General features: G+C 35.9%; 1 protein-coding gene across 1 annotated transcript in view; it reads left to right on the top strand.

The window, feature by feature from the left end:
- LOC140749040 (integral membrane protein DGCR2/IDD) overlaps nucleotides 1–24059 on the top strand; it is a 40268-nt gene extending 16209 nt beyond the window's left edge. The window contains exons 2-3 of the mRNA XM_073082048.1: nucleotides 17860–18008; nucleotides 20696–24059. Of these exons, the coding sequence (XP_072938149.1) occupies nucleotides 17860–18008; nucleotides 20696–20899 (353 nt within the window). The 3' untranslated portion in view covers nucleotides 20900–24059. The remainder of the gene's footprint in view (nucleotides 1–17859; nucleotides 18009–20695) is intronic.
- The last annotated feature ends 1380 nt before the right edge of the window (nucleotides 24060–25439 follow it).

The raw sequence follows: 25439 nt of genomic DNA, 5'->3' as shown, positions 1-25439 counted from the left end.
GTGTGGCTGTGGTGCCGTAGATGAACTACAAAGAATTCTAGCACCTTCAAATCCCAGGCAGTTTATGTGAGTGTTAAAATTGACCACTCGCTTTGACAGTGAAGGAAAACGTGGTAGATTTCCTTCGCGCTTGATTTTTTTTTTTAAATATAAGGAGCCTATGCACCAGCGTGGACTTCACCTTGGCTCCATTTGAATTTGAGAGCAGAGCCGTGCCCGGCAGTGGGGCATTAATGATTTTTTATTTATAAACTCTAACACCGTTTGACCGAATTGTATGAAAAATGACGAATACAAATAGAAATAAAAAAAATACAAATCTTTTTTATGGAGAAGTTTTATGCCGTTCAGTTTGTTTTAACTTTCATCGCTACTAAAATATCGCTACATTAGTACATGAACACAAGTGGCTCTGTTAGCAGAATATAGTGCCTGGTAGTAGATTTTCTTAAAGGGATTTCCTTAACTATTTATTCCGTAAGCTCACATAGAATTTAATGTAAAAAAAGCTTATTTGCTAATAACTCGATAACAAACACAAAAAAATCAAGGGTAATATTACGGATAAGTACTTGTGATTTTAATATTTTTTTTACAGCAAATGGGGCTAAGATTAATTAATTGCTCGCTATCTAGTTGGAGGGGCCATTAATCACTATTTGACGGGAGGGACCAGCGACAGAAAAACTGAGATTTAATATCCCTCGAGCGATAAGTCTAAGGTATAAAATTACAATAATATTATGGTTATCCTTACGGGTAATTTATTTTGTTATTACCCGACTGCCCAGGAAGGGTTATGTTTTTTGCGCGAATCTTGTATGTTTGTCTTTCTTTATTCGGTTGGATCTATAAAACAGCTGGATGAATTTCGACAGTTAAGGTGTCATTATATTCGTCTTAATGACCCGAGTGTCCTTAGATAGGTGTTAGATATACAAATTCAAAATGGTGATTTTTTTATTACTGTTCTTACTAATAGTCTCTATAATGAGAAGATAGGCTACCATAATGTCCAAGTCCTAATGGATAGAATTTTCACGATTTTGATAATAGTGGGACAAGTGTGAGTTGAACTCGCAAATAAAAGGTTCTGTACCAACAAATTTTCATTTATTTTTTATTTTTAGTATCTGTTGTTATTATGGCCATCGTTATAAGTAGGTACATACTCGGAAAATATCTATATTTTATCTATTACGGTTCAAGAGAGAGCCCTGTGACAGACGGAGAGACAGCGGAGGCTTAGTATAGGGTTCCGTTTACTCTTCAGTACGAAACCGTAAAAAGTATCTATGACCCGAAACTGAAAAGGAAAACATTCTCTCAAAGTTACATATTAAGTGATATTTCTAAAATTTATTCCGGGAAAGCAAATTATTACTCTCATAGATTTGACATTAATTTATTCTAATTTAAGGAACCTATTTCCACACAAAATTGTAATTAAACTACTGACACGGCAATTAATTATTCCTGTGATTCGTAAGTAAATATCATTAGTACACATCAGCTTTTGTTTACTTGACCAAACAGATTATATATGCAAACGTCAAAATGTTTAATTAATTGCGTGTGTGTTTGTAGAATACATTGGTCATTCACACAGAAGTATCATTGTGAAAGTGGAAGGAATTGTCGAAATAGTGGTTGTAATTAGGGGAGCATCCATTTATGGAAAATTCAATAATACCGACCCTAAAATATCGATATTTTTATCGATATAGTATTACTGCAGATATAAGATAATTATGTAAGAACGAAATAATATAAGAAATGAAATGAATACCCATTTTAGAAATATTATATAGTAAAACAACTGTTCGGCGAAAAAATTTAATTAGAATTAAAGCTAGTTAAATCTTATGAATATAGACGAGTTATATAAACGAAAGAATATTTTTTTCATTATTTATAGTATCGTGAGAAATTTTCGATGTGATGGATATGTTAGATCTTCGCCATAATTATGGATATTAGTGTCGCTAATTTCACCAATTGGTTATAATTGTAATAACAGCAAGAGGTGTAATCAATTTTCAACAATACCTAAAACAATAACACAACCATATTTTTATAATTCATATATCTATGCCTACACCGGGATTAAACCCGGATTAAACCCTTGGCAGACTGACTGACTGCCGGGAACGCCGTGCCTGATAAACCTACACACCTTCGTTTAAGGAAAATAAAGTCTAAAAACTTCACTGTCGCCAGCAGACGCTATTCCCACAGTTTTAACTAGAGTCATTACTCGAGAGGATTTTTAGTTTTAAGTACAAGTAATTACAGGAAAGCAAGAACGTCTGGGTAAGCTCTGGGGAACAACTATAAAACTGAAAGGAATAAAAATCTTTGCGAGAAAAGTACTATAACGAATAAAACTGGTTTCTCAAGCTGGTGCATTTATTTTAAGAATAGATTCTACGTTTTACAAAATATTGTTAGGCATGAAGAGGATAAGAAAGTATATAATTATAGTTCAAAAAACTAAAAAACACGCTTTTATGATAAAATCAACTAAAAAGTAGAAAATAATTTTCAATCTAAGAATCAATTAAGGAACAGTAAATAGTATAATTGTGGAAAAAGTGTGGGGTGCTTTTCGAACCTGATAAATGGAGCACCCCACACTTTTTCCACAATTATACTATTTACTGTTCCTTAATTGATTCTTAGATTGAAAATTATTTTCTACTTTTTAGTTGATTTTATCATAAAAGCGTGTTTTTTAGTTTTTTGAACTATAATTATTTATTAATTTTTAGTATTTCTCGTTATAGCGACCACCATTATTCATCGTTTGTAAAAAAATGAAGTGTCTATCTATTACGATTTAAGAGATAAAGCCCAACGACAGACGAACAGACCGCAGAGGGTTTCGTTTTAACCTTTGAGTACGGAATCCTAAAAATCATTCTACAAGAGGGCATTATAGATATGTTTCAGAACATTTGAGTTATAGGGAAATAACATTATTATTTTCTAAACTAAAAATCACGATATAAAAGTTACGCCTATTGAAACTAAATAGCAATAATTATTTGCAATCTAAACTTGCGATGAACTTTGCTGAAGGTGTTTGAAAAATCTCGCCTCGAAAATCGTTAATCCAGAGGATGTTGATAACGACAATGGTACAAAACTATTAATTAATGTTTAAAATATTGAATTGTCATCGGTCCTTAATAAGTATGCCAAATTTCGAGTTAATCCGACGTTTTGAAAGGGGTTAAATCATGTTGAAAGATTCCGTTACATACTAACATACTAACATACCAACATACCAACATACATACGTCTGAAGCTAATAAAAGCGTGTTAAAAAAGCTTAAGGCTAATAATTTTCTTACAATCAATCAACAAATTTGGTAAACGAATGCTGGTGTAAGAATAAAACCAACATACGATTTTTCCATATTACTTAAACTAGTAAATGAGCATAAAGTCCACCAGATAGTACCTAAGTGGCTACTGTCACCCATTTACATCTTAAATACCCACCTAAGGTTGCGTTGTTACCCGTGACAACTAAGTTGGAAAGCTTCTTATAAGTATGTCTCCTTTCCCTTCAAAGTTGAATACAGCACCGCTTGACATTGCTGTTATTAAGCAGAAATTAATAGGATTTACCACCTCTAAATATGCAAACATTTATATTTACTTACTGGTACCAATCGTTCAATATGTTAATTGAATGCAGTCAGTAGACTTAAGTATTTTTATCGGTAGCAATAAAACCTCGCTACTAAGTTTTGAACATTTAACTTTCAATGACTTGTGTTATAAATTCATTATTTGCCTGCATTGCAGAACCGACGATAAAACATTGCCAATAAGGAAAATAAAAGTAATGTATACTTGCGAGTTACATAGTTTGATTTGGGTGGATTTCATGGTTAGCAACCTGCCCGCGGTAGGGTTGACAAGCTTGCATAAAACCCAATTAATACTCAAAGATGACGTCATACTCATTCATATGCATGCACGTGTAACTGCACGCATCGAGCGTACTCTTCCATATGCACACACGTTAAAATGCAATGTGTCTGATACAATTTACATGCGTAGACATTATTCAAAGCTTCTATCCAATTTGAATATCCAATGGGCGGCTCCGACCATTCAACAAGAGAAACAGTAGTTCAAAAGGGGATAACTCCCCGCCACGGAGGACAGGATACCTCCATCGAAGTAGTACTGCTTTTTGGTAGAAAAGCATGCATACTGTCTGACCTACATATAAGGCACCATCTGAATCCTCCGCAGAGGAAAAACATCTGTCTGAGGTTTTACATGGTCCGCTTCATGTAAAACCTCATGTATTTGGTCATAGATGTCCATGGGTGGCAGTGACTACTTACCATCAGATGGACTACAAGAATGCCACGCCAATCTTATAAAAAATGCACTGCATGCAAACTGCTTCCATTACAAAAATTACATAATATTATGCTAACCCTAATTTGTGTTGACATTTCGTTATGAGTAAATTGGCCCCGCGTGTACCACGGTTCACTGGAACTGCCGACGTATTGAATATAGTACTCAGTCATGCGATACTGTCACTGCCTGCATTAACTGGGCCGATAGTTTTATCTACTGTAATAACTTTTATACCTAAACCAGCAATGTTGAGAGTACCAAAGGTAGATGAGTTAGCGGATTTAACAATTCTTAACTTTCTACACTCACATTCTTCATAAAGTTTTAAAAAGTATTAAATTTATTAATTCAAAATTAGCCAATGTGATTATATTTCAAACCTGATATTCTTATAAGACGCGGAATGATAACAGCTTGATAACTATGAAAACTACTAGAACTCCTCTATCTCCAAAGGGTGCAAGACAATGTGGATGAAAACTTAATGATTAAGATTAAAGGTCTCCTATGAACTTTGGAAAATTTGAGCACTTTCAATTTAATCATAGAGACTTCAACTTTTTCCACCACTTTTCTGCATATTCTTAAAGAAATTGTGCACTATCGAAAGAAATAATTAAAGAAAAATCTTAAAATACTTAGTTTTTCTCTCCTAAAGTGATGCCAATTTGATAGTAACTTTGCATCATTATAAGACAGCAGCGTCTACTGCGTAGTTAACTTTAAGTACAATTACTCATGTTTTGAACTATTATTGAAGACTACTTTTTACTTCCAATAGACTCTGCAGGAAGTACAATGTTTGCTAATGCTCCGCGCGTCAATCGCGTAATTTGTATTAGTAGAAGTTCTCCACGCGTCAACGGCGTAATCTAAACACAAATATCGTATACCCGGTATACCTTCTAAATTTGTTAGACGATTATTATAAAACAGAATCAAACTACAACAGACAAACTCGCCGACTGCGTCAGAGGTGCCTGTTAAATAAAATGCTCCTTTTTATTTTAGTTATCCGGAGACCGGGCGTCTCTGCCAAGTGCTATTAAAAATGATTTAGTGCGCACGAAGCTAACCCAGTGCCCTACGCCTTAGATACGAAAGACTCGGATGACGTTTTTCGCACGCTTAATCATTAGAATTAAATAAAATTATATTATACGGGTAATTCTCGAACAGTAATTATAAGGAAGGTTAAACATTTTCGAGATAAAAATTGAGTTTGAGATAAGATGATGAGAAAGTCTTAATTGCCTGTTAGTTATAATTAATCTTAAGCAATTATTGCCTAGACAAAGCTCGAAATTTGTGAGTGTTTACAGAATAAATTATGTAGTTATGGCGTAAAATCGTTGCAAACAAACAAACTCACTTTCGCAATTATAATATTAGTTAGGATGGTGATATGATAAATCGACATCAACCCATTACTGCCTCATTGCTGGACACGAGTTTCTTCTCAAAATGAGAAGGATTAGCCCGTAGTCCACCGTACTGGCCAATTGCGTATAGGTAGACCTGTAAGATTTTTTTTCATATCTCTCAGGTATGCAGGTTTTCTCACGATGTTTTCCTTAACCGTTAAAGCAAGTGAAAAATAATTTCTAAAACGCAACTTTGATAAATCAGAGGTGCCTGATATCGTAAATACTTTTTAATAATTATCTACTATTCAGTAATAATATTGAACCATACTAATTAATCAGTATGTCAGTCATTTTCTTACACTAAAACCTTCTACCAAAACTGACGGCCTTACCAGTAATGGAATCCAAATTTAATAACGCATTTAGGTGATTAAATTACAGCCATCTCGGGACCGAGGTACTTGAGCTGTAAAACCGTGCCGGAATATCATATTAGTTAAATTAATGAGGATTGCCGACATGCTAAAGTGATACTTAGATGCCTTAGATGACATACATATCATACTCACATGAGTACATTAATATGTAAATGGGTTGCTATAACTAAGATACAAATGGGATTTTCGTGGTTTTACCAGACGAGTATGATTCTAATTGTTCAGTGGTCATGCTGCCAATCTATTACTGTCCATTGCAGGCTATGGATGGCCTCTCAGAGTGTGAGACGCAAAGCAAATTGATGGAAGGAAGATGAAAGGACTTCACAGATCTCTCAGACATGTTTCACAACTTTTTTCTGAATAACAAGTGATAATTGGTTTCAATATGCACTTTAATTCGAAAAAATAGACGTGCATTCCTGGGATTTAAACTTCGGACTCCAAGATTGAATTACCGGATTTCAAAACACTAGGCTATCACTATTTACAAATATTGATACTATAAAACAAAAATGACCAGAGTCGAACCGCAAAGGGTTCTGCAATCTTGTAGAGCCATTTACGATATAACAACCATTTGACGACCCGCGTGGCGGAGCGGTCACCATACCGGTCTGACGCGCTGAGGGTGCCGGGTTCGATCCCGAGCTAGACAGATTCTAAATGATGAATTTAGATTTCTGGATCTGGGTGTTTGTGTATATGTCTGCGTGTGTGTCCATGGCACCCACGACACAGGGAATCCTAGAGTGGAGCTGTGAGTGTAGAAAGCGTAAAAACAGTTAACCCTTATCAGGGGTCTTCCATACCGCAGCTGAAGTAGTTGTGGTGAACATACATCCGGCACGATGGCCAAAAATGTTGTGAATTCGGCTCCGAGACCGAAAATATTAAGATTTCCGCGGCCGTTAGAACAAATAAGGAACCGAATGTTCCTCTCTTCGATGGACAGGATGACCGTGTCCCGAAGAAGGTTAAGTGGACTGTATATACGAAAATACGATGCAAAGTGCTATAGGGTCACGCACTCACCTGCTGCTGATGGGCGCAGCCTCTTGTACTAGGTATAAGGCACCTTCAACTCACCCTAAGCTCGAGCTAGCTAGTCTTACCTCGGAATGGTCTACCGGTTACCTCTACCTTCTTCCTCTTCTCACGTGGCGTCGATCTTACAGCACGTTGCACCGCGAACAATGAAGTTAACGCGAATTTAAAGGAAACGCTACGAATACGAATAGTGGCTTCTACTTCGGAGTATAACTAAAACGACAAATATGCGCGAGAGCGACCGACGACTCCGAAGCTTCTCGAACAAGTTTTATCCCGGTGGCGGCATACACCACCGCGAACGACACGACGACAACGACACTACAACGAACTATTTCAAACTATAAATCTCTATGCTTTTAAACCTACAGATTAAAATTAATACCAACGACAGATAATTAATACGTAGAACCATAGACAAAACTGAACATACCGCCCACCTAAATACTACGTATTTACGAAAACAAATAGACATTACTTAACCTACAACAAGAAAGAGTTACGTTGAAACGTAACTAGTTCACGAAAACGACAAGAAAGACTTCTAAATTCTCACACCACGCTCACGAAAGAGAGCAACAACTGCAGAACAAATAGCTCGTTTAGGCGAGAGAATCCAAAAATCTTGCGAAAGTAAATTTTGTAGAGTTTGAGCACCAGGATGCATAAATTTCTTATGGTACTCATCGATAATAAGAAATGTTAATCTATGATTACGAGGTAAAAGAATAGGATGTCTAACGGTAAACTCTACATTAGCGTTAGCTAACCGACCGCCCACCCTCAAAATACCCGCGTCATCAACGAAAGGAGACAATTTACGCAAGGCTTTGGGTAGCGAATTAGGCGAACCTTTACTTAGACAATCCAATTCAAACGAAAACGACTCTACTTGTGCTTGCTTTATGAGCAACTCAAAAGCTTGACGTAGCTCACAAGGCTGTAATGCACCGACAAATTTATTTTTATAATCTCTCAAATTATGAGCGAAACGAAAACAAAATGACAAAACACGCTTTACTTTCGAAAGCGACGAAAAACGATTTAACAAATCGCTAACGAGATTCACCTTTTCCGGTGACAGAAGGCTAAGAATCCTTTGTTCTTCTGCGATAGAGTCTGTGTCCTGTTCTACCAATAATGAAGAAGGCCAATCATTCTCTGGCTCTACAAGCCATGAAGGGCCCTTCCACCACATGGAACAGTCAACGAGGTCAGCTGGAAGCGTACCACGAGAACCAATATCAGCAGCATTCGAACTAGAGCTCACGTGACGCCAATGGTCAGGAGCTACTCTACTCTGAATGTGGCTGACTCTATTCGCCACAAACGTTTTCCACTTGGATGGACAAGATTTAATCCAAGCCAAAGTGACAGTAGAGTCAGACCATGCGTAAAGTTCTTGAACTGCATGAAATGGTTTTAAAGCCTCTACCACTGATTCCATTAAAGTAGATAACAAGACAGCAGCTAAAAGTTCCAATCTTGGAATCGACAATTTTCGCAAAGGCGCGACTTTCGACTTTGCGCAACAAAAATGAACGGATGTAGAGCCATCCGCCTCAACGACACGAAAGAATGTGACAGCACAATAGCCACGTTCTGAAGCGTCACAGAAGCCATGCAACTGTAACGACACGAAAGAATTTACCATACGCCGAGGAATGGTAATCGAAACTAACGACGACAATTGAGACTTAAATCGCAACCACTCGTGTGCAATGTGAGGTGGCACATTATCGTCCCATGAAACTCCCGAAGTCCAAAGAAGTTGCATAAGATATTTAGCATAAAACGTAATCGGCGCTAGAAATCCCAAAGGGTCATAAATCCGCGCAATATGGGAGAGTATGGTACGTTTGGTGCACCTAGAGTCATCGGGGTTGATGACACGAAATCTAAAATCATCCGATTGCGGATGCCATAAAAGTCCCAAAATTTTTAAGGAGAGGTCTGACATCTCTTCGAAATGTTTAAATTCTTCTGAGTATAAGTCAGAAGATGGAAGATCAACGAAAAACTCACTACAATTAGATGTCCACTTTCTTAAATGGAAACCACCAGACGACAAAATTTTGGTGAGTTCCGAGCGCAATTGTAGAGCTTGCTCTACCGAGTCAGCGCCCGACACGATATCATCGACATAAATGTCTCTACTAAGAACTGTAGAAGCAGCCGGAAGTTCTTGGGTAGAGTCTTCTGCTAGTTGAGCGATCGCACGAAGAGCCTGAAACGGTGCAGATGATACGCCATAAGTGACCGTGCGAAGCCTATAGTCACGTATAGGACCGTCAGCAGATGGGCGCCACAGAATGCGTAGGTACTCGGTGTCATCTCTACAAACCAAGATTTGTCTATACATCTGTTTGACATCACCAGTAAAAACGACAGCATGCCAACGGAACCGAATAAGTAAATCGAAAATATTAGTTTGCAGTTTAGGCCCAGCAAGTAGCGTATCATTCAAAGACAATCCATTAGCATCTCTACAACTTGCATCGAACACAGTACGAAGTGGGGTGCTAACAGAATCTGGTCGCAATACTCCGTGATGAGGGATATAATAAAACTTCCCAACGCTTGAAGTCGGGGGATCCACCTGCTCCATATGACCGGCAACCTCATACTCATTCATGAACCGAACGTAGGCATCTCTAAATTCAACATTTATATTAAGTCTTCGCTCGAGAGAGAGAAATCTTTTTAAAGCAATTTCACGGGAATGTGAGAACGATGGCTTTACTGCAGGATTCATGAATGGAAGAGGCACCACAAATCTACCATCATCGTTACGACTATAATTATTAGTAAAATAATTTTCACAGGCTTGATCCTCCTTCGAAAGGATTTTACAGACAGGAGTGCGAACCTCTTCTGTTTCCCAGAATCTTTTTAAAGTGTTATCTAATTTTATATTTGATAAATAAGAGTTATCGACGAAAAAACAATCACTCTGTTTACCATTACGACAGTTGTGTGTGTGATCTACCTCACACTCACCCATTAGAATCCAACCAAATATAGTATTTAGAGCCTTTGGTTGTCCCGGCCTCCCTCGTCTCAGACCAGGTATGAGAGATGAAGCAAATATATCCGCATTCAATAGCATGTCAATAGCCCCTGGACGAGCGAAGTCTGGATCAGCCAAAGGTAAATTCCTAATATGTGACCAACCACAAAAATCAACAAAATGTGCAGGTTGGTCACTACATATCGACGACAAAACAAAAGCTTCAAACTTAAAATCGATTTTATTTGAGTTATAGGATTTTATTTCACAACATAGTGAACCACGAGACTCAGCAACAGAAGATCCGATTCCATTTATTGATTGTTTAGTGTTTTTAATACATAACCCGAGGCGCTTTGCACATGGTACCGAAATAAAGTTGCAAGCGCTTGCACAATCCAACAACACCCTTACAGGTTGAAAGTTTCCCCAACTATCTTTTATAAGAACCTTAGCTGTAGAAAACAAGATTGTACTTTTACCACCGACAGAAGTTAAAACAATATTACTCGGTTGTGCATTATTATTAATGGAACTAACAACTTCAGTATCAGGTTGGGAATTGCTATCAGCGGACGGTGTAAACGATTTTTTAAAATGTAACAATGTGTTATGTGAACACCCACATACACCACAACTTATAGGGACTCGACAAGTTTTTACCCTATGAGTTTTCGAAAAGCAACGGATACAAAGATTTTTATTTTTAATGAATTTAAATCGAGAATCTATATCTAAATATAGAAAATTCTTACATGATGAAAGACTATTTTGGCCAGTACAAAAGTCACAAGTCACTCCCGACACGACAAATGAGGATTTGGACTTTTTAAAGTTACTTGGTTTCGGTTCTTTTGATATTCCTACATTACTTAATATTGGGTTCGGAGTTACCTCACTTAATGCCCTAACTTGTTTCTCAACAAAATCCTGAACTTGAGTGAACTCTGGTATCTCATCTGAATTAAATTCTAATTGAAATGATTCTTTTGTGGCCCGATCTAATTTTGACCAAAATAAATGGAACAACATGAAGTTCTTATCTGGTAATCCAAACTTTTCCAAAACACTTAAATTCTCCACAAAAGTTCTATGAACACGCTCAAGTTCTACAGCTGATTTTGTTTTCACTGGCTCACATGACAACAACTTTTGATAATAGGAGGCCGTTATATAGCGCTTCTTATTATAATATTTATTAAGTGTTTCATATGCGTCTATATAATTCTCATCCGTGAGTGGAAAGTTCCTGATTAAATCATACGCTTTATTTTCGACACAAGTTAACAAGTAATGTAACTTTTCCACATTAGGAATATTTCTATTATGGATCAACGACTCAAATAATTGTTTAAAAGATAACCAATTTTCTAGCTTACCATCGAATGGCTTAATGTTAATTTTAGGCAGCTTAGCAAAACCCGAAACTACTTCTTGTTTAATCTGACGGTCACTATTTAAATGCCGCAGACGGGCCAAAACACTTCTAAATTTTGTATCAAATGATGCAGTTACACCAATTTCAGACTGGCGTTGGGCAGCACTTAATGAACGCAATAAATTTATTTGCGCTTTATGGAATTCATTTGAAAGTTCCCTAAGGTCCTCCTCAACGCAGCCTGTCATATCCGATCCCGCGATATACTCCAATCGCATCATACTGTAATCCCGGGCAATCCTATTAACGTCCCCATCACTTGCGCCACTTTCGTTGCTCCCAGTAGACATTGTCATTAATTGATATAAGTTTATAAACTTAACGAAATCGACAACAATAGCAAATAATTGCAATGTCACTGACAGCTGACTTCGACACAATAATACGTCAAAGTCTAATACAATTTGACAGTATTGACAATATGACCAACGACAAATAAATATGGCGCAATGCAATACTGACAACCAACGACTGTTAATAAAAATAGCGCAAAGATGGCGGGACCTAAGTACAACTAACAAAGTGATGAGTTGTAAAGAATCACACCCACCCTCAACATAAAATGTTAATCGACAAAACGAAAATTACGAAATTTTATAGAAATGCAATACAAAATAGCAAATCTAATACGAAATACGACACGAAACGACAAATTTAGAAGCCACTTTACGTAAATGTTCGTTCCTTTAGCGAAATACGACACGATAAAATTAATTTCAATGTTCGTTATGTTCGGTCGACGGAAAATAGCAAAAATGGTGTTTAGGACGATGGAACAATTAAGATCCGCCGAAGTGACCAAAAATGTGGTGAACATACATCCGGCACGATGGCCAAAAATGTTGTGAATTCGGCTCCGAGACCGAAAATATTAAGATTTCCGCGGCCGTTAGAACAAATAAGGAACCGAATGTTCCTCTCTTCGATGGACAGGATGACCGTGTCCCGAAGAAGGTTAAGTGGACTGTATATACGAAAATACGATGCAAAGTGCTATAGGGTCACGCACTCACCTGCTGCTGATGGGCGCAGCCTCTTGTACTAGGTATAAGGCACCTTCAACTCACCCTAAGCTCGAGCTAGCTAGTCTTACCTCGGAATGGTCTACCGGTTACCTCTACCTTCTTCCTCTTCTCACGTGGCGTCGATCTTACAGCACGTTGCACCGCGAACAATGAAGTTAACGCGAATTTAAAGGAAACGCTACGAATACGAATAGTGGCTTCTACTTCGGAGTATAACTAAAACGACAAATATGCGCGAGAGCGACCGACGACTCCGAAGCTTCTCGAACAAGTTTTATCCCGGTGGCGGCATACACCACCGCGAACGACACGACGACAACGACACTACAACGAACTATTTCAAACTATAAATCTCTATGCTTTTAAACCTACAGATTAAAATTAATACCAACGACAGATAATTAATACGTAGAACCATAGACAAAACTGAACAGTAGTAGACTGCCGTATCAAGCATACTCGACTAAACCGTTCCATAACTTACAGTATAATTATCTACCTGCACGTAATAATAATTTCTACACTCATAACTTCACTACTCAGGTAGTGTTGCCTTATATAGCCAATAAAACAAATACTCAAACCCAGGATACATATATTTAACTCCATGAACCTTAGCCCTTTTCCCGGAAATCCTTAACTTTCGAGAACATATAGTGACTACTCAACCACAGATTCATTTAATTTTAAACAATTTTATAGCATAAAAGAAGAGAACATATGCTAAAAAATATAAAATATTCAGAATTTTGTATTTCAAGTTAAATTTACATAGCGAATTTTCACTTTAGTAATGGAAGTCCGTAAGAATAATTTTTCGTTTTGCATGTGGGATGAAGTTGAGCCATAGGCCGTTTGTCCACCGCCACCGTCACCGAACCGATACCGAGAACGAGATTATTTCGGGCCGATTTTAATATGACGTGACGGCGATTGTTTGTCTACCGCGACTCATATTGCCGGTTTAATTTCTTCCAGCTGTCACGCGTGTAACGGCAGTGTATGGACAAGTTCGAACGTGTTTTATATTGCCGGCACATAGGCCCGTCAAAATCTTGGTGCCGATCTAGCGGACACGTTGATCTACTCGAAATCTCGATGGCTGCGATGACGGTGCTCGGATGACGGACATGCGGTGGACAGGCGGCTATAGTAAATGTATGTACCGCTACTTCGGCGCCGTCATCTCGTTGTCAGTATCGGTTCGGTGACGGTGGCGGTGGACAAACGGCCATACACTTATGACACAGACGGCGTAGGTATAAATGTGGAGACGAAAGTTTTGCATAATGACCCTCTTTATGTTTCGGTCTCTCACGTGTGGCTACGTCTGCAACATTTGTGTTTTTACTGATTCCTGAAATAATGTAGTTGTTGTTTTAATACTGATGTTTTAGAGATTGAGTTCGTGGTTAGATTTTGATGGCACATTACATTTAGCAAAAGTCGTAATTACATTTATAGTCTGTTTACTGTCTACTTCAGTACTAAAAAACATGTAACTTTTCCACTCTGGACCCAATTCTTTGAGTTGTGAGGTGCCATGAAATTGCAATAAAAATAAACATACAAAAATCCACACACATACATAGCAAAGCTGAGTACACAAATATCCAGAACAAAAAATCGTACTTCATTTTTTTAAATTGGTTGGTCTAAGGTGAAACTCGGAACCGTCTTCTTGGCATACCGGTATAGGGATCGCTAGGTCAAGTTTGTGATATTTTGTTTTCTTGCATTAAGGAAATCCGTGCAAAACAGTATAATAAAGAACATGATGTATATCTACGGTGCCCAGAAGATCCTTGTAGCTCTGAACATTTTTTCACAAAACAGTCATCACTTTACTTACAACTAATACTTGTCACTGACGGGAATTTATATCGTCCTAGATCCTGGGAGGATCCTCCAAATCCCACGTAAGCTCTAAGAAAAATGCCGGGTAACTGAAACATTCGTCAACCGAAGATTTGACCTGTCGGTGAATTCCGCAAATAAATTTATTCGCGATGTCCGAGGTAACATTTATTAGTGCCCAAGTAACATTTCATTTTCATGAAATTATATTTTACGGTAACATTGCGCGTATGCGGCAAATTACAGTTCTTCGTTTGATATGGTTTTTGTTCGAAGTACGAAGTTGAGATTGCGGCAACGGCAAAATATGCTTTTGGCTTTTGATACAGTGATTTTTTACTCTGTTACTGAGCATAATATTGTGGATATGCAGGATATGCGGCAAATTATATATTATTATAGTAATATCGTAAGTGTTTTTCCGCCCTATTGCTGACGTGTTTTTATACGGCAAAATATTTAATCTACATGTAATGCCATGTTTTATTATTTCGATTTTTCAGAGATATAGCGCGTATACACCCAAGAATGGTATTTGCTTTTGATAAGTTATAACGTAGTTATATGATTTCAGCGCGTTGTATGATTCCTCCGTGCTGAAATGAAAATATGAATTTAGTAAGAGTTTGCCACTTGAGTGATTAAATATTAATTATCACTTGCTCTTACGACGAAGGAATCGGTACATAATAAATTATAATATCACTTGATAGTTTTACATGGCCTCAAATATATAAGGCTATACCCATCGATATACTACTAATTAAGTATAAAATGTCATTGGCTATACCACGATAATAACTTAATAATCTGCGAAAAGAATCGTGCCCTAAAATTGGTTTAATGGGTTAAGATGACAACTTCGTAGCAATCGTAGCACTTATTCACCATCTTATTCACCAAACGAATTAGCACATCAATAATACATAGTGCCGACTAACCCAATTTCACATTCAAATAACAAGATAATTGTACTTGGTAACCCTCAGGCGCTTCGCTACGAACTAAATTGAGTTACCATGATGCTAACATAAATTGTAGGGGAAGTGGAAATTGTGGAATTGGCTTCTATCAACATTTAGACTTGACGAGTGATTTTGACACTATAATTGCGTAGCGCGTAGCATGATGCAAGGTCTCTACGAAATACGTAGATGGTCCTCTACGCCGTAGGCTAACTTACCAATTAAGGTCTACGTACTGTGCGTAACTATGACTGGTATAAAATATATGTACTTTTGCTAACTTTCATAAAAATAAATATTTGTACCAAAATGGAGTAATATTTTCGAGACGTTTTTCACTAATATGTACAGCGTTATTGTAACAAAGTTGAAGTAGCTTTTAAGATATCTACAAAGTGACATAAGATTTATTTATTGCATATACTCCTTAGATCTTTATCCCGCTAAAAATGTAATTATTATTTTACGAAATAAAAAGATTTATTCTAGCTATAATATCTAAGTAACTGTATTTTATTTATGGGACAACTCTTTGTTATATGTTTGCGAAATAAAATATATAAATGATGTTTCCGTCTCCTTTTCCATTATTAATGTATTTTATATATAACTCGCGAGTAGTGCGAGACGCCGCAATGCGCCGCGTTAACATTTAAGAATGCGCTAAATAAAGTGTTCAAAGTGTGAATAGAATAACAAACGGCCTGTCAAGTTATCTTATATGTTATCACAGTCAAATAGGGATTTTCATTGTTTTAAAACAAATGTTCTTAGCGTAACGGTTTCTAGTTTTTAATAGTCTTTATATATCCTATTTATTACGCGACTGGCATTCTTTATACGATTGCATTAATAAACAACATGAAGTCCGCCTTATCATAAGTGGCTAGCGCCGCCTATGGACGTCTGTCATCAACCCTAAATACAATTGGGATTGTACCTACAGTCGGTCACACATACGTTCCTGTACCTGCTATGCCTAAAATCTAAATCCAACACGGCGTTTAAGTATGTATCCCTTACCACAATCATCAAATCAGAATACAGCAGCGCTAAACACTGCTGTTAAAGGACATAAATAAGTGTGGTGATGGTGCCATCGAAATAAAACCACGAAGGGTCCTACCACCTTCATGTATAATCTTAAAACATCTCATAGTTAAGAGGATTATTCTCTGACCTAATACCGTTTTACTTTAGACAAATTACTTAGATAGCGCTAGGTAGGTACGTTAAATATAATGACCGTCAGAGAATTTAATAGAGCAATTAAGTAAACCACTACGGCGTTAGTTAACCACAAACACACCAGAATGGTGGACCATAATTTACTGTTCGGACAATTTAATTAATGTTCGATTACGTTACCTACATTATGAATGCAAATATTCTGAATAATGTGCTTTGCGCAATGCATAACCTAATGGTGATTAAAGTTGATATTATATGCCCTTTGATTGATATAACTATATGTTTTTTGTAATATATGAGTAGCAGACGAGCATGCAGTCTACCTGATGAAGTGGCTACTGCTGACCATGGACATCTGTAATCAACTCCAGATAACATCAGAGTCCTACCTGAGGGCGCCCACAAATGTGTCGCTATCTCTGAAGACTAAGTTGGAACTCCTCAGTTATCCCTCACCACACCATATTCCCTCTTCATCACAATACACTTTCTCTTTCAAAGGGACACAGCAGCTTTGTACCCTGCTGTTATTAGAAATTAAATATTCTTAATAAAATAAAAGGTGGTAAAGATAAAGATAAAGATAAAGATAATTTATTTGCTTTGAACAGTTAGAAAAGTTGTTACATACAATATTAATAGTCTCTTATTCAGCCTTTTCAAGCATGCAAATTGAATTAAATGAAATGAAATTAAATGTGTAATGGTAGAACCCTTTGTGGTTCGACTCCGGCGGCACCACCGCCACACCTATTTCTACCTAATAACAGCAGTGTTAAGCGCTGCTGTGTTCCAGTTTGAAGGGTGTGGTAAGGGAGACAGACTTTTCCGAGGCGTTCCAGCTTAGTCCTCAGGGGTAGCGGCGCATCTGTGGCCGACCTCAGGTAGGAATATCTAATCCTATCTGGGGTTGATTACAGATGTCCATGGGCGGCAGTAGCCACTTACCATCAGGTGGACTGCATGCTCGTCTGCTACTCTTATATTATTAAAAAAAAAAAAAAGTATGGTCATGCCTCCGTCTAATCACAAATGTTTCTACCATCTTCAACTACTTCTACTGTCGGAGCTGTGTGAAAAACTACTAAGTATATTACTATATCTAAAATGTAAATTATTATTGCTTCCAGCGTGCGTCGAAGAAGAGTGTATAGACTGGGAGGGCAAGTCGGTTCCACATGGCTTGCTGTACGTCCCCGGGCCGGGGGTGTGTTCCCTCTGCGTGTGCTACCACGCCGAGCCCAAGTGGTGCAAAGCGATATACTGCGATCCACCTTATGTAAGTAAATACAATACATATATCTAAATGTAACATAATTATCTAAATATAACCTTTCTCACTTGTCTTTGGCCTCTTAGAATGATTTGCACTATTTCAATTTTGGCCTATTACAAGGCACGGTATAAGCCGTGATAGCCTAGTGGTTGAGTTGGTCTGTAAATCGGCAGTTCGAGGTTCGAATCCTAGGCACTTACCACTGATTTTTCAAAGTTATATGCACATTAAAAAGTAATTATACCTCGTTTTAACGGTGCAGGAAACATCGTGTGGACACCTACAGGCCTGAGAGTTGTTTAATGAAAGTTCCCTAAGTTATGTGAAGTACTAATTGGCACTTTACCAGCGTGGTGAAGTATGATATGGCCTAATCCTTCCAATTCTGAAAGGAGGCCCGGCTGAGCCCGTGCCCAGCAATGGGATCATAATGGGTCGACGACGACCAGTCACGGGTACCCGCCACGCTAGCTAAGTGTCAAGTAGTCGAGTTCATCATTATTAATTCATCATTTTCCCACAGCTAGGCTGGGGTTTCACACGATGAAATAACCTCGTAAAATCAGAGGTGCGATACTACTATATGACCCTCAGAACTCCAACCTGAGAGGCCGTATTTTACACGACTAGATTATAACTTCTTTCATAATATACGATGGTTATAAGCGGTAGCACTTACTCTTAAGTGAAGTGTACCTACGCTGCTGCTTCAGTTTTATGAAACATACATAAACCTATTATATACATGTACTTACTTACTTACAATATCGATAAGGCTAATTCCGTAATATTGCGACCAAGGTTCACATATCAAGGTATTACATGATCGTATTAAAGAGATCTTTTACACGCAAACATTTATACATTCTAGAAATATAAGTATGTGGTTACTAATCTATGTATGTGATGTACATATTGTTAGAAATATATTCAAATTATTTAAATATAGTTCTAGTTAATTAATAATTTTGTATTACATTTTCATGATGTGTTTTTTTTTAAATAATAAGTGCCCATTTGTTTAGTCACTGGCTGGTACGATTGTATGAGTTAGAATAAAAAAGAAAAAGAATGCTCGTGACGTTTGAGTTGTATTTTGCGCGGGAATAATAAAATGTTGTAAATTGGTTCAAGAAATAGTTTTATTCTATTAATACTTATAATTTATTATACTGTGCGTTATTTTTTACCGTTTATTTGTCTGGGCTAATCTTAGACACAACAGAATCGATTTAGACAGGTCTTACACAAAAACATAGTGGATAGAAAGTGACATTCGCCATTCGCCTATCTGCACCAGCTAATCTTAGCACTAAAGTGTTATTGAAATACGTAATATGCTATTATGCACCACACATTTATCGTCCTAGGAAAAGACGGTCCGACCAAATTTACCTGAACCTTACGCTTGTGATTAGACATTCGATCCATATTTTGCCTACTATATGGATAGATTGGTTATTAAAAATGGGCGTTAGATATGTCAAACAATTTTAACAGAAAATATAGATTTCACGGAGGTTGTCAAAACTTACTTTTCCCCCTAAAACACCTTTAAAACCGTTAAAAATCGCGCAGTTCTTAACAAGAACGGATACAAGTTATTTAACATACATACAAGTTATTAAAGAACCTAGTTATACATATTTTAAATAACAGAAATTTATTAAATTAAACACGAGAAGCTCTGCAAGAAGTCATTAGTTTTATTGGATTATTCACGTAACGGTAATTATAAACATACTTGCAGTATGAATCAACTAGGATTCTTTGCTTATTGCAGTTAATCTGTTGTGACGTAACTAAACTTTTCTTACATATTATAGAAAAAGCAAACGAGCATGCAGTCCATCTAATATAAAGTGGTAATGTCGGCGCCAAACTGCTAGTCCGCTATGTAGTCATACAATTTGTTACGGCGTCGCGATTCATTTATATATTCAGAACGGACTAGCAGTTTGACGCGGACTATAACTGTCGCCCACGGACAATTCAATATTACAGATAAGATTAGAGTGCTACCTGAGGTAGGTACGATCTTACAAGAGACACCCTTACTTCTTTGAATAAAAAAAAGCAGTCCTACACTGCTGATGTACCACAAACCACAAAGAGATCCACCACTTTCCATAACTCGGAATATTATACATAGAACTACATTTCTTCTTTACTTTCTCATAAGAAATACATAAATAAAATCACAAAATTGGATTATATTATTGAATTGAATGAAATCATACGATTTCATTTACATAAGAAAATTAAATTAATCAATTCGATTGAACTTTATGATTTCATTCATGCTATCAGCTAGTTCAAATATTTTCAGATGAAGGAAATTTTTACTAGTTCAACAGTTGAACTTCAGAGAACCTTACTTGCCGCTGGCCCTTTCAGAATGAAAAGGGTTAAAGGTCAATAGTTCATCATGTATAGCAAAGTAAGGGTTGATAGACTTCACACGCCCCAGAATAATCTGAAGTAGGTTTCAAGATAAAGTTTTCCTTGAAGCAAGCAAATTACTTACCTATATATTATAAGGAGTGTGTCTGTTTCATGCTTGTTTATCTGTTCCATGGTTTAATGTGCGAAATGTCATGTAAAAACAATAATTTCTATTGAGGTACTGTTATAAAGTATGTACATTTACTTAGCACATTCTCACTAATATTATATCTACTTATCCACAGTTTTGCAAGAATTTCCGAGTCGGGGAGCGCTGCTGTGAATTCGAATGTTTGGACCCTCCAGGCGAAGACACCAGGTACAGAGAGCGGCAGCGTCTACGGGCTCTGATCCTCGCCGGGAACTCCTCAGCACCACAAGTGGCTCCCTCTATGAAACTTAAAGCTAGCATCTCCTTGCTAGCCGTCGCAGTGGCCAGATTCGTATGAAACATGATTGAGTTGTCAATCTGTTCCTGTGTTTATGCGCGCAAGTTGAGCAGTAGGTATTGTATGATTGTAAATGCCGGTAAATGGGTAGAAAGAATGTGTTTTGATAAAGCCCCTATGTAAAAGTAGATCCGATGTATTGTAAATGAATAATTGCTAAAGACATGAGATGGATTGTTATAATCAATCCTCATTTGGGTTTAGAGAAAGCCGTCAGATACGGATAAGGTAAATTGTAATTACAATGTAAAGTAGCGAATGAAGGTTTTCGAAAAATGCATGTACCAAGTAACTTTTCAAATAATTCAATTGCCAAATACTACACCACTGTACCTCTCGCTAGATATTCTAAAGATAAATTTGACTTCTATAATTCACACAAGTCACTAGTTATAAGAATATTATTTATGGAATCTTCCCCAAAAAAATATAGCTAAATATTACACCCATGGAATATTAATCCTAATAATATCGATAATGATAAGTATAAGCACCTAATTTATTTATCTAAAATAATAATTCTCCCATAATAAATGTTTTATTGTTGTTTTTTCATTTATACAATGTAAAAAATATATTATATACAGTTACAGACCTTCATATTTACAGTTAAGTGTACTAATGTACTTGACGCTTGCGTTTTATTGTATATATTTTTAGTGCGAAAAGAATCAAATAATACTACGTATTTGAGAAACAAATTCAAATTCTCTGCAACTCTTATGAATCCCCATGTTATACTTATTTTAAGTTTCAGATAATAATTAGATACGAATAACATTTCGGACCAATTTTATGTAACCGAGTAGCATCGTGTCGTTCATATTTGTTTCCATAACTTCAGTGTTATATGTATTGTGATTGGTAGAATAATTTGATGTGTAGCTGTCATCTGATAACGTATTCTTATCAGATAAGCAATCGCCAATGTTGCTGTCGACTGAAATTGTACCAAAGTTGTGTCTGGTCTAAACACAAGTTACCCTGCGTAGATTATAAAGTCCTGTGCCTTAAAAATGGGATCTAATTGTAGAATCGTCGGCCAGCACCACTACACTCGATATTGACCCGTTACTATGAAAGAATGTATTGAGTATTAAATATAAGAGGTTCATTCTTTATTACCATTACATGTATTTCTTACGTTCTTAATATTTAAACCATCATTCTCATCTTAATTTGTGGATTAACAATGTTAAACGTTGCATTAAAACAATTATGGAAGTAGTAGCTTATTAAATATGGATAATATCTACACTTCTTAATACCTCACGTAGTTAGGCACATTTCAAAATTGTAGCTTTAAAATAACTCACGTCATATCATCAGCTACTTAGAATTAATCTAGAGAAGTACCAGTCACAAGGTAGAAAATATAGGTAGTGTATTTAACTAGTAATTGCTCAATATGAGAAAATCAACAAGCTCAACGGACAGAGCAATTCGATTAGCACTAATAGCTAGTAATTCTTAGAATCACGATTATGAGTAAATTAAATATCCTATAAAATATTTGCCTAAAAAAGATCATTGTTGTAAATCTGTTTCGACCATTAATAGACTCCAAGAAGCAGATAACCTGTGCAGTCAACACATATTTGTGGGGCCTATTTAATCAACAAAAGCTAAAAGAAGCTAAGTATTTCTTACGTTTTGTTTTTTTTTCGTATTAACACCTTTTTTTTTCTATTTCTAGCTAGATGTGAAACAAATGTTTTCAGCAGTTAGACCTATTCTGGTTTAATAGATCCCTTTTCCTAAAAGTAGAGCTAAGACCCATATCATACCAAATTTTACGTAATATACAGGTACTAAGGATATTGTTAAGGCCTAGATGGAGTGTCGGGCTTAGAAATCCAAAAACATCGTAGTTATAGGTATTCCTACTGCGCCTATATTTTTTGTAGGAAGCTCTAAAAACTTAAAGAATGAGCAAAAAATATATAAAGCAACCTATTTTTTGTTATTCATTTATTCGTAAATGGAATGTGCCCATAAATAATATCCTTGACCTGAACATACCTAGGATAATTACTCCATTTTGCGTGTCATACGCTAATCAAACTTTTAACGAATTTTAAATAGCTTCGACAATAAAAGCACGACTTTAGGTGCATATTTAAATGTATGCTACACCACTTTCAATATTACTTCTAAATCGTAAGCGACTTTTAATTTAATTTCACATGAAGTAAATTCACGCCATTAGTAAAATTCATAAATATAAAAAATAATAAATCCTAAATTAATCAAAACAATAAATTATCTTTGTACTTTTGTGTAGCTACTTTAAAAATAGCATGTCTATAATTAGAGACCAATAATAATATTTAGTATTTTTTAAATACTTATGTGCACTCACAATAGTCGCAATGCTTTTGATTTATTTAGATTTTTTTAAATACATAGAAGTGGTAAAATAGAAAAATATTAACAATGTATTGCTATAAATAAAATTTGAGGCACATGTTAATTTAATTATTATAATTTCACACATTATATAAACTTATCACATTATTTAAACACTAATATTCTACCATTTTTTCTGATTTTACAAGATATCTGCCCATTATTCTTCCATGTTATTCTTCTTCCAGCCATATTATTCTTCTTATACCTCCTGGTAATTTTAAATAATTGTATGTGATATAATGTCGGTTGTTATACTTTGCGTAATTAATTAGGAAAACAGCTTTAAAGTTAGATTTAAGGCACCATGAATGTGGTGAGAAAATACAAAAAAAAACCTTTTCATTTAATTAAGTTAAAAATTGTCCAAATTTAAGTTAGTATACTTATCTGCATAAGTAAAAATATCGAAGTATGTGTAATATATTTGAAATACTTAAGAAATTTTATGACAACTTTTAATATCAATGCAACATAATGCAAGCTTATAAAGTTGTATTTACTGCTATATTGATGATATTTAGTTATTAAATCTTCCATTATACACATATTTTTTATGCACTGAATTACAACCATCAATATCATATTGTACCTTGAAAGAGAAATATGTACCTACACCATATTGTTTAATGAATACCAATCAAAATATTTATGTGGTCAAAGAATTGTATTTTTTAAATAATTACAACTGTAAATACTTATTATATGCAATTACTTTTATTTAGCTCAAATAAATCTAGTTATAATGTGATTCTGACTTTTATTTCACACTTTAAAAACATTACCTAATATGTGTATTTGATAAAAACCTCTTTATTGCTTGGTACCAAGCAAGCAGTGCTACAGTCCGCGCCACACTGCTAGTCCGCTCTGAAATTGTTGCAAGCAGGTGTAGTTATACAATTTGTTAAGGTGACGCAATTCATTTCTATATTTAGACCAGACTAGCAGTTTTACGCAGACTATACCAAAGTATGAAACATGAAATAGTTAAAAAAATACAAAGTAAAGGAACAATATATAATTTATTGACTATTTATTATAGTACAAAACATATGATAAATTATAACTTAACCTATATTGGAATGTTCACTACCAACGCAGCCCTTTATCATGCAGGTCCCGTTTAGCTTCTAATATCTCCTCGTGGAGCTCTTTAGCTGCCTCTTCACAGTTATTGAAAGTAAATACTCTGTACAGTACAATAAATACAGCGTACAATCCAAAAAGAATGACAAAGAAGATTGGTGAGAGTAGAATGATGGTCATGTTGGTTTCAATTAGTGGGTGCTTCACGTAGCCACCGACTAGACAGTACCAGACTGCGAAAGCAGCTGATAGGACTGACAACCATTCTAGAAGCTTTGTCATTTTCTGGAAATAAAAAAATAATTTAGTATTAAAAAAACAGTTCAATAATTATGGAATAGTAATAATAAGGATGTTCAAAGGTTACAATGCCACAAATATACCATAATGTATAAGTCCGAGCCAAACTGCGCGCCAAAACTTCATTTCCATATTCAGAGCGGACTAGCAGTTTGGTGCGGACTATACTTAACGATATATTTTTATTCTACGGCATTCCTATAGCCACAAAATAAACATGAGCAAAATGGTACATAAATTTCATGCACATAAATAAGGGCTTTACGAACAGCCAATTATATAAAAACAATGCATTGCGACATGATTCTTACATCAATATATCTGTCGCAACGTAACGCGATAGTTAAGCACTCCTAGAGAAATGTATCTACAAGAATATTTTTACATACCTTACTTTTGTATTTATACCACGAAATGAATCACTCTTTATAAATATACTATATATTTTCCACAGTTTACAAGAAAATAATACTTTTACGAAAGATTTCCAAGCCCGAAAAAACACCGCTATATAATACAAAACAAATTTATGTCAAAATAAAATATCAATAGGTTGTCAATATTGTCATTAGTCACTACGTCACCTTGACTAATCCGTTTCGTTCGAAAATAATAAAATTTATAATACTATTTTATTTCATTATTTTATTTATTTTAAAAATAGATTTACACCGAAACTTAAATTGGTGTTTTTACTAAATACTTACTTAAACTTATCTGAAAAATATACTTAAAGTACTTA

This window comes from Epargyreus clarus, unplaced genomic scaffold, assembly GCF_041222505.1.
Source record: "Epargyreus clarus isolate Ecla_fem2 unplaced genomic scaffold, WU_Ecla_fem_2.2 ptg000017l, whole genome shotgun sequence".
NCBI lineage: Eukaryota > Metazoa > Arthropoda > Insecta > Lepidoptera > Hesperiidae > Epargyreus > Epargyreus clarus.
The sequence above is the reverse complement of the archived record's forward strand: the minus strand, read 5'-3'. Positions and strand labels throughout refer to the sequence as shown.